The 11,237-nt window shown below is 38.4% G+C and overlaps 2 protein-coding genes across 2 annotated transcripts; both read left to right on the top strand.

The window, feature by feature from the left end:
- The first annotated feature begins 814 nt into the window (after nucleotides 1-814).
- Nucleotides 815-6,973, top strand: LOC127943047 (platelet glycoprotein V-like). The gene is given in 3 exon segments (XM_052539157.1): nucleotides 815-899; nucleotides 4,788-5,112; nucleotides 5,115-6,973. Coding segments are annotated over 2 exon segments (1,437 nt in total). The 5' UTR covers nucleotides 815-899; nucleotides 4,788-4,796; the 3' UTR covers nucleotides 6,236-6,973.
- Nucleotides 6,974-7,578: 605 nt separating this feature from the next.
- On the top strand, nucleotides 7,579-9,726 carry LOC127943049 (regulator of G-protein signaling 21-like). The gene is made up of 5 exons (XM_052539159.1): nucleotides 7,579-7,974; nucleotides 8,076-8,141; nucleotides 8,384-8,427; nucleotides 8,527-8,693; nucleotides 9,048-9,726. Exons 1-5 carry the CDS (start codon nucleotides 7,898-7,900, stop codon nucleotides 9,225-9,227), a joined length of 534 nt encoding a protein of 177 aa, XP_052395119.1. The 5' UTR covers nucleotides 7,579-7,897; the 3' UTR covers nucleotides 9,228-9,726.
- The last annotated feature ends 1,511 nt before the right edge of the window (nucleotides 9,727-11,237 follow it).

The following is an 11,237-nucleotide window of genomic DNA, read 5'->3' as shown; positions in this document are numbered from 1 at the left end:
CTGGAAATACTGTGTTTGAGGATCTTAAACTGAAGAGCCTGGAGCAAGAAAATCTGCAAAATCATCTAATGCCTTAGATGTGTCAAACAAGGAGAACTTTTTTAGATATGGAATTATATGGATTCATAATGTGTCGTGATGCTCATTATAGTTACAATGTACTCATGGCTGTACTCTTATAACAAAAACTCGGTTTATTTAAATGTCTTATCAATAAAACATCATGAAATATATTGATTTTACTCTTTCATCTCATTGTGCAAAATATTCCCTTTTTTTCTTGAGTTCAAATAAACATGCATTCATTATTGAACAATTGAAATTGTTAAATTATGTCAAAATAAAATCAGCTAAAACTAATTGGCTTTTAAGGGCTTTTGACTCCCTCTAGTGTTAAGACTTTGTTTGACAACACATATTACATATATTATCTCTCATAACTCATACATGGAACGACATGAGGACCAAAAATGAAGACAGAACTGTCCTTTTAAGGACAAATATGAATATGAACAGAGAGAATAATGGATATATAATAATAATAATATATATATATATATATATATATATATATATATATATATATATATATATATATATAATATATATATATATATATTTACAGACCCAAAGAAAGAAAAGAAAGAAAGGACAAAAAGAAAGAAAGAAAGAAAGAAAGAAAGAAAGAAAGAAAGAAAGAAAGAAAGAAAGAAAGAAAGAAAGAAAGAAAGAAAGAAAGAAAGAAAGGACAAAAAAAACTCATCAAGACGGATGCAGGCTTCCATGTGGGCTTCACTGCAGAGTATGAGAAGTGTAAAAAGGGAAGAGCTATTTCCAATATGGCTATTAAAGGCAGAATGCATTCATTTTAGCTAGACAGTCTTCAATACTTGTGAGAGGTAAGTTCAACATTGCTTCTTCATTCATTCGTTTCGTTAACTTAAAGGAATAGTTAGCCTAGAAATTAAAATGTTGTCAAAATTCTAAAGTTCCCAGAAATGTTCTCATTCTTATTAGGGCTGTTGAGATACACTGGTATTGACGATAACCGTGATATTCAAATACACAATTATCGATATCGTGTTAATTTGGTGTATGAGGATATACCGTTATTAGTGATAACCGCAATATTTAAAATGAACAGTTCTCTTACCCCTATTTACACTGAACATGTGTGCGGCGCATTACGGCTGCGACACGGCTACCGGAGCTGAGCGCGCCCATTCTAGACATTCTTGATGGACGCGCGTCCAAGTCGCACCGGGAATACAAAATAAAAGTCAAAAATCCCTGTCAATTTCAAAATAAACACCCTGTGCAGACTCCCAAACATATAGCATGTATATTGGCAAAATATCCTTGGTAGGAGACAAGAAATGGACAACGAGAGATTCATTCTGGAATCAGAAAAATACGTCGGACAGGCAAATAACGCGGTCTCATGCATCCAGTCGCTCCGCTTCTGATATGCTCCCGGTGTGAGTTGGCACCGCGTGGAGGACGGAATAAAACCTTGTCGCAGCCGTAATGCGCCGCACAGGTGTTCAGTGTAAAGCCGCGTTTCCACCGCAGGAACTTTACCCAGGAACTAGGGACTTGGTCTGGTACTTGGTGTGTTTCCACCGCAGGAACCAGGAACTAAATAAAAGTTCCGGGTAAAAAAATGCCCCCTAGAAAGTCCCTGCTGGCGAGGTGGTACTTTTTTAAAGTTCCGGAACTTTCGGGGGCGGGACTTTGGCGCTAAACATGCTGATTGGTTGAGTTCACGCAGCATTGGTTGAGTTCAATCACCATTTATTCGGATCAACATTTTCAAAATATTACTGTTATTGTGTCATGAAATGTAATTTTAAAATTATTTCAGGCGAGAATGTAGTTGTTTGAAACTCAAATATGTTGTTTATTTATAAAGACAGCGCCTATTTAAAAATGTGTTTCACCGATCTCTGCGACGGTGAGCTCCACTCGATCAGCGAGAGCTCAGTCCTCATGTATCCACAGAGAGCAGCCTCTCCTGGGATAGACCTTCTGATATGTGCCGCTGGCTCTGATGTTTCTTTAGTGGTTAAACATAAAATATAATTCAGCTGCGGGGTAAATCTAACAGGTTTTCTTTGGTCTGTATTCAATTTATCTATATGTTAAAATGAAAATAAAAAGGCAAGTCTATATAATATTTCTTTCATTGTAATGGCTGTATATAACGTTACACTTATCCCTGAACTAAGTACATTTCTGCAGCTGTTATTATGTTTAAATGAAAATGAAAGGAGGCAGTGGTATTTTATATCCTATTTCATTTTATTGTAAATATACTGAGGGGAAAAATTGCAGTAGCCAAAGCGATCTGAGTTCACGCAGCATTGGTTGAGTTCAACCACCATTTATTCGGATAATTTTCAAATATTACTGTTATTGTGTCATGAAATGTAATTTTAAAAGTATTTCAGGCGAGAATGTAGTTGTTTAAAACTCAAATCTATGGTTTATTTATAAAGACAGCGCCTATTTAAAAATGTGTTTCGCCATCTCATAGACGGTGAGCTCCACTCGATCAGCGAGAGCTCAGTCCTCATGTATCCACAGAGAGCAGCCTCTCCTGGGATAGACCTTCTGATATGTGCCGCTGGCTCTGATGTCTCTTTAGTGGTTAAACATAACATATAATTCAGCTGCGGGGTAAATCTAACAGGTTTTCTTTGGTCTGTATTCAATTTATCTATATGTTAAAATGAAAATAAAAAAGGCAAATTTATATAATATTTTGTTTCATTGTAATGGCTGCATATACACATTTCCCTGAACTAAGTACATTTCTGCAGCTGTTATTATGCTTAAATGAAAACGACAGGAGGCAGTGGTATTTGATATCATATTTCGTTTTATTGTAAATATACAGTAAGGAAAATTGCAGTAGCCAAGACGAGCAGACTGAAGTTATCAAGTACACTGCTGTTTATAGATTTACCGGACTTGCGTCGTTGCGGACATCACACTCCCGAGAGGAATGCACAAAGTCTGAACCAACTACCGAGGATGCACGTCCAAAATCAGCGTACTTTTTTTTTTTTTTTTTATCAGCGGTACTTTGTATTGAGAAACGCGCGCAGACCTACGTCACCAGTCTATTTGCCTAATCTACCCGGTACTTTACACCGCGGTGGAAACGCAGAAAGCAACAGGTCTGGGGGGAAAAAAGTTCCTGGGAAAAAAGTTCCTGGTACAAATGTTCCGGGTAATTTCGGTGGAAACGCGGCATAAATGAGGGGTTAGTCCGGCGACAAACTGGATGCGTGGCGCAAGCGTCTCAGCCGCGTGGCGTGTCGGTTTTTAATTCGGCTCCCATGTTAACAGGGTAGAGCTTACCCCTCATTTACACTGAACACGTGTGCAGCGCATTACGGCTGCGACACGTCTAGCGGAGCTGATCGCGGCCATTCTCAATGCTTGTGTTTACACAGGCCGCGACGCGGCGCGTTTCAGAAGCTTCCCAGATGCGGCTCTCCGCGCCGCTTCGCTAAATATAGGCACCTAGTCTATTTTTGACAGACGCGCTCGCAAGTCGCACCGGAAATACAAAATAAGAGTCAAAAATCCCTGTCATTTTCAAAATAACCACCCTGTGCAGACTCCCAAACGTATTGCATGTATATTGGCAATATATCCTTGGTACTTGAAACCCCAAAATCAGAAAAACACGTCGGACAGGCAAATCACGTGGTCTCACGCATCCAGTCGCTCTGCTTCTGATATGCTCCCGGTGTGAGTTGGCACCGCGTGGAGGACGGAATAAAACCTTGTCGCAGCCGTAATGCGCCGCACACGTGTTCAGTGTAAATGAGGGGTTAATGAGGGGTTATGGTGACACCACATGTAAATACTTGGTAACAGTACCTGGTTGAGTGCCCAGGTGGCAGTATCGTGCCTTAACTCTGACACCTGTCACACAAGAAGAAGACACAGCACTAGCAGCTACTCTGCGTAGTGTCCATCAGAGTAAGTTGTTATTATTTTACTAGTCATAGACTGGTAAATATTATATCACCTATTAACAGCGGTTTTCTGTGTTCAAATACTTAAGTAAAGGGTGATTATTTTAATAAGTACTGCGTTTTCTTTACTGGTCTTATTTTTGTATTTGCAATCAATACGGCCTCTGCGTAGTAACACTTCATTTCTTTCTTTGTTCAAATCTATGAACAGTTACACGATTAAAACGGATCTTGAAAAACTGAGCGACCACATTGCTACATTAAACTCAGCATTTATTAATCTTCGTTCATGTTAATTTCAGCATTTACTAATGCATTGTTAAAATCACAAGTTGTGTTTGTAAACATTAATGTACTATGAACATGAACATTGAATAACTCGATTTTTATTAACATTAACAAAGATTAATAAATTGTGTAATAAATCTATTGTTCACTGTTCATTCATGTTTGTTAATACATTAATGTTAACAAATGGCATCTTATTGTAAAGTGTTACCAGTAATATTTATTCATCATACTGTTGAACTTGACAGTATTTTCTCTCGTGTTATTTCATAAGAGCTTCAAAGACGACGGAGAAAGCCAGAGTCTTGTGCCCTGCATTTATCAGTATCAATATTATGCTCGTTGGGTGAAAAAGAAAAACTCAATAAACAAAGTAAATCCCTTTAAAGCATGATCAGTTTTATTTAATGTTTTCAATATTACAGCTTATTTTTATTGTACATGCTACAATTTCAAAATTGAAAATGATGACTTTTATAATGACATTTGCGTGTATTTGTTCCCCAGTTTGAGAGTATGTGGTTCACATTTGTTCTACTTCAACTTCTGCCTTTGCTCACCCTCGGTGCCCGTTGTCCCGATGGGTGCATTTGTGACATTAGGGGTTCTGCAGAATGCACTGGGGACATTACTGACATACCCCCTCTCAACCCAGCTGCAACCGTCCTACTCCTGCTAAACGACACAAACATAAAGGTCCTCAAAGACAGAAGTTTTCAGCCGTTCTCTCTTCTGATACGACTGATGATCACGCATAGCGCTCTTGACATCATCCAACCAGAAGCCTTCCATGGTGCTCCACAGCTTCGGTCCATCAAGCTCTCTTCAAATGCACTTCTTTCCTCCCACCCAAGGTGTTTCATGAGTTGAGTAACTTGGAGGAGCTGCAGCTAGATGGTAACCGAATAGCTTCCATTAGTTCAGAACTCTTTGAGGCGGTGGTCAACCTAACCGAACTAAATCTGAGCAAGAACCGCCTTTCGCAGCTGGACGCCGACGTCTTCCAGAGATTGACCAAGCTGAATTACCTAAACTTAGCTGATAACCAACTGAGGAACCTCCCGAAGACCCTTTTCCACAACCTCCGGCAACTCAAATCTCTGGTGCTCTCGTCCAACCAGTTGGAGACTCTAGAAAGTGGTTCCTTTGACCATTTAAGCAACCTGTTGGTGCTAATGCTACAGAAGAACCAGATCCGAGAGATTCCTCCACGTCTTTTCTGGCACTTGCCATCCCTGCTCACCCTTTCAATGTCGGGCAACCAACTCCAGTATATTCCAGCCAAGAGCTTCTACTACTTACCCAACCTGACCAAGCTAACCCTCTACAAGAACCCCTTGATATCTCTACCTTACCAGCTAATGGGACACATGCCGAGACTCCAAGATCTGTTTCTCTATGAAACCAATCTATCCACTGTCCCTTGGAACCTTTTTACTAACATGACCAACCTACGGACTCTCAATTTATACAACAACAACAAGTTGACCTCGCTACCAAAAAGCCTCTTCTGTTGCCTGCCCAACCTGAAGAAACTGTCTCTGAGGAACAACAACCTTCGGGAACTGGACCCAGAGCTTTTCTCCAACTTGAATAGCCTTCAAATTCTGATGCTTAATGAGAACAAGCTTGAGTCTCTCCCATCGGCAATCTTCGGCAACACCTCCAGACTTGAAATTCTAGACCTGAACCACAACCATCTGAGGTATCTCCCAGGAGATGTTTTTGCACACCTAATGGTGCTAAAGGACCTCTCTCTTAGCGGCAACAAATGGAATTGCAGTTTTAGCATTATGGGTATCGCAAAATGGATTCGTGAAAACCCGAAACTAATCAGTGACTTGGACAAAGGAGTCACATGCTATGAACCGTATCGCTTAGAAAACCCTCCTCTACAAACTCTGACTTACGCAGAACTCCACTGTGGTGTTTTCCAGAAAACATATATTGGTTAAAATGCCATTACCAATAGAGAAAGTTTAAAAACCCTCTCTTCAGTTATCAGCAAACTGTTTTACCTTGTAGTGCATATTGCAACTGGTCAAATTCCACTTCCTATTTATGAGGAATATTTTGCATTTTTCAAATTTTACACAACAAATCTGAATACACATTATGTTTAGCACAGCAGCTTTTGCGACGAGTTTTAAAAGATATATCATCATTTTCAGAAGCATTCATTTCTGCAGCCATTAACAATTAATTGTTGTTTCTATTCAAATAGCCTTCACATGTTTTCCATTCTGCAATTTCCACATTCCAGTGTTTTACCATCACAAAACTGATAAGGACACACCCTTGGTGGTTGTTTGCACAGTTTAAGACCAAATAAAATGTTTGTGCCTTGTGAGTGGTTTCTTTGCATTGTATGCCACCTGGTGTTTAAACAACATAAAGCAGAAGTTATACAATATAGAGAAGAAGCAAAATATGCATTTGCTGACATATTTACAATATACCACCCTATATTTTAAATACTAATTCCCACTAATTATTTTGTTACTCTATTTATAATTATTATATTTGTTAATTGATTCTTTAATTCATATATATCATACTGTTCAAATATTTAAAAATTAATAACAATTGTTAGACTATGATACTTATTTTTAAATGTGCACAGTGTCAACCATTGTTTTTATTTTACAATAAAACGATTGCTTTTATTTTAGATTAGATTAGCATAGTTTAATACAATAGTGTTAGTATCATTTTAAAACACTAACAATAAATATTATTTTAGTGGCACTAGAGGCACAGACATCTCACACTTCATCTTTAATCATTAAAACAAACCACCGTGATGAAAAGATGCGGCTAAACTCAATGTTTGCACATTAGCCCAGCGTAGTTAAGCTCACAGTGTTATCAAATTCTTACCACTCCCACATGACTAACAATACGCCTCAATGAACGAGCCCACCGTTGATGTTTGGTGTGACTCTGAAACTCAAAGAAAGTGTTCGTTGTTTGGGTGTATGCTCGCCTGTGGGCGAGGTCCATCCGCACACGAAGTGTGAAATCTCCTGAAGATCTCTATTACAACATAAACAGGATGTTTCACTCGTTTGAAACATCCGAACGACGGCTCTCGTACATAAAAAACTGAAATAGGCGTCGACGTTAGAGTCATGTTCTATATCTTTCATTAAATGAAGAAAAGAGAAGTTAGTAGCTTTACAAAAAAAAAAAAAAAAAAGTCTGAGTCCCAGCTCGAAGACCGTCAAGATCCCGTTCAACTCACCCAAAATATAGTAATATTAACGTATTATGTCCGTCTTAAACATCTCACCGAAGGCCTAAATGTTATTATATATAATCTTCAACTGTTGCTTTGCCATAGCAACAAGAGAACCGTCGTAATATTAGACTACACGACGTCTCCAATTCAAGAATAAACTTGTGTGAATATGCCTGTTTTATGAGTCACGGAGATCAGATTAAAGACTTCGTCGTGTCAATGGCATCCAGAGATTTGTGTGAACATGTTCAGGTATGACAAAATCCCTCTCCATCTGCCTGTCGAGCGTATATACAGGCGCTAGACGGGAAAAGTCTGTCAAAAACACGAAACACATAGAGGATCATCCTGAGGAAATATTTCCCGCCACTCCACGATGCCTAAAATGCTTTCCCCGAAGAGTCGGATTTACGAGTTCAAGGACCTCATTCGGAAAGAGAGACAACCCAAAACGTAAAGTGAATTTTACTCGTCTCTGCGTTCAGTTGTTTTGAATCTACTGAAAGATGGACATTTATTAAAGTGTTGATTTTAATTCATGTTCTGTTGAGCAGGAAAAAGCAGAAAAACAATATCAGATGTGTTTCGATTCAGAAAAATACTGAAGACTCTCATGATCAGTGAGTTTTTTTTAATCATACATTTTTAACTTTAAACGGAACATTTCAACACTGAAATCATCAATTTATGAATCGCCCAAAATGAACGCATAAGCTGATATATATTTATATAGCACTAATCTTAAAAAAAAAAAAAAAATTCAAATACACATTTCCATGGAGTCTTCATAAAACGATTAGAAAAAGATGTGTGAAAATAAAAAAACGAAATTAATTTCTTGAAATTTCTTCATCTTTTTAAGACAAGACCATGAGCCAAAGCTAGCGGATCTGCTTGAAAATAGAGGTTAGCTCACCTACCAATCACCTCTATATCATTTATTTTTATATGTATATAATTATTATAATTTTTTTGCATATAAATAAATGTATTCTTTCTGAACAGACTACCTGGATGCCTTTCGTTCATTTCTCCAGTCTGAGTTTAGTGAGGAGAACATTGAATTTTGGCTTGCCTGCAGGGAATATAAGCGGATGACTTCATCTGGCAAGCTCTCTAACAAAGCAGCTGATATCTACAAAGAGTTTCTCCATCCCATGGCTCAAAAAGAGGTCAGTATGGGAACTCATTAAAGCATTAAAGAGTAGGGCCTTACAAAACAGTTACACTGCATGGAAATAACATTGCACTATAGTAATGCTTATTAATTGAGGGGGACAGAGAAGGGTATTTTGGATAGTGACTGAAAAGTTGTAGGTTCAAACCCTAGAGAGCAAGACACCAAATTTTTTCAAAAATAAATGTGCCCTTGCAGATCATAAATTAACTTTTTAAAATGCATTAGTACTGCATCAAAAGAAAAACAAGCCAGAGTTTTTGCATTTGCCATTCGCTTATCAAGCTAAACACCACTGTCACTATAGAAATATACTTCAGTCATGGATGTAAATGTTACAATTTCGCAGGTAAACATCGACCATCACACTCGTGAGAAGATCAAGAGATCCTTGGTGAAGCCTGACCTCACTTGTTTTGATGAAGCAGAGATGCACATATACAGACTTATGGAGAAAGACTCCTGCCCAAGGTTCCTCAAATCTGAGGCCTATCAGAACCTGAGGAACGCAACCAGGAACCCAGTGTAAACCGCTAATTCACTGGAAAAAATGTTTCTTAATGAGCCGGCGCGTAGAAAGCGGACATATGCACGTGGTTTAGAGGAAATGACAGAGCAGAACAGAAAGTATGTGGTGTGCAGCGGCTCAGCTTCATTGCTTTGAGTGATAAGATGAATGAGAAAAAGAAAACTGTCGCCGTTACAGGAAATGATCAAGAATGAATGTACATTACATGTTTTCCACTGTTATTTGAGAGATGGGCTGGTCCGTTCTGTGAAATGGGTGCCTTTTATAAATGTTGGTCTTGAAAGTAGATTTCTTTTAGCCTGTATGAGACAAATGTGTTTAAGTGTTGAGAAATTGTATTGAGGAATCTCAAGATAAACATTGTTAGTTGACATCAAACAGCATTTTGCAAAAAAAAAACCCAAAAAAAAAAAAAAAAAAAAATTGAAACACTACTGAGGACCAGTTACAGCATTTAAACCATGCATTTAAATAAAAATAAAAAACTATGAAAATGGAAGTCAAGTGGATTTTGGAATTTTTCTTTTGTTAAAGAAATATGGTGGTTACAGGGTTGATGCACAACCTAAAGCCAACTATCTATCTACAGTACAGACCAAAAGTTTGGACACACCTTCTCATTCAAAGAGTTTTCTTTATTTTCTTGACTATGAAAATTATAGTCACACTGATGGCATCAAGGGCTATTTGAGCAAGAAGGAGAGTGATGGGGTGCTGCGCCAGATCACCTGGCCTCCACAGTCACCGGACCTGAACCCAATCCAGATGGTTTAGGGGTGAGCTGGACCGCAGACAGAAGGCAAAAGGGCCAAATAGTGCTAAGCAATTCAATTCAATTCAATTCAATATTGCTTTATTGGCATGAATGTAAATTATACAATGTTGCCAAAGCTTAGTGTACATATATAGAAGAAATAGAATAAATTATAACAAAAAAATGGACATCACAGTAATTGAACTGATTATAATAACATCTTATAATATTAAACTAACAAATTATAACATTTGTGTGAACGTTTGATTCCACAGTCTTAAACTTACATAGAAATACACAAACATACTAAGGGTCACTGTGGTGCACAATAGGGTCAGACACACACACACACACACACACACACGTTCACCTGCTGTCTCTCAGGCTGTGGCACGTCCACACGTATCTCGCAGCCAGTGCTGCTGTGTGTCCCTCTCCTAATATTATTTGTAATTTTTCTGTTTCACTAATTGCTGTAAAGTTCTGTATTAAATTTGTGAATTTGTTCAAGTATAGTTCTCTTATGGAGGTGTATTTCTGACAGTGCAGGAGGAAGTGCGTCTCTGTCTCGATCTCTCCTGTCTGACAGTGAGCACACACTCTTCTCTCTCTGGGTAACCAGCTCTTTCGGTGTCTGCCCGTCTCGATGGCTAGACTGTGCTCACTGAGCCTGTACTTGGTCAGGATCCGTCTCTGCTTTGTGTCTTTGACACTCTGGAGATAATCTTCACATTCATAATCAGATTTTAGGGTTCGATAGAATTGTAATTTACTTTGTGTTTTAGTTTCTTGATCCCAATGTTCCAGATATGTATTTTTAGATAGTTTGGTAATTTGGTTGATTTTGATGTTTTGGTGAGAAGCAGTGCTGGTCTGAGACTGGTTAGTGTTAGTAGAGTTAGTCAGGTTAGTAAGTCTCAGAACTAGCTGACTGAGTGGACTCTTTTCAGGGTTCAGTTCTTGGGTTTGTAGCGCTTTAAAATGAAGCGATTCTGTGGGACTTGATTTCAGATGCATCCAGAATTTGAGGGATCTTTTTTGCATATTGATAAACAATGGGAATCGGCCTAATTCTGCCCTACATGCGTTATTGGGTGTTCTTCTTTGTAATTTTATAATCATTTTGCAGAATTCTGTGTGTAGGGCTTCTGTTGGACGTCTGTCCCATCTAGTGTAGCTCTGATCACTGAGTGGACCCCAAACCTCACTTCCATACAGCGCTATGGGCTGAAGCACACTATCAAAGATTTTACACC

Source organism: Carassius gibelio, chromosome A22 (assembly GCF_023724105.1).
Source record: "Carassius gibelio isolate Cgi1373 ecotype wild population from Czech Republic chromosome A22, carGib1.2-hapl.c, whole genome shotgun sequence".
Taxonomy (NCBI): Eukaryota; Metazoa; Chordata; class Actinopteri; order Cypriniformes; family Cyprinidae; genus Carassius; species Carassius gibelio.
The sequence above is the reverse complement of the archived record's forward strand: the minus strand, read 5'-3'. Positions and strand labels throughout refer to the sequence as shown.

Bases quoted from the DNA above. Each gene is read 5' to 3' on its own strand.
- LOC127943049 (XM_052539159.1), top strand. From the start codon at position 7,898: ATGCCTAAAATGCTTTCCCCGAAGAGTCGGATTTACGAGTTCAAGGAC. The intron at 8,142-8,383 runs GTGAGTTTTTTT...CATCTTTTTAAG, and splicing joins ACTGAAGACTCTCATGATCA to ACAAGACCATGAGCCAAAGC. The intron at 8,428-8,526 runs GTTAGCTCACCT...CTTTCTGAACAG, and splicing joins GGATCTGCTTGAAAATAGAG to ACTACCTGGATGCCTTTCGT.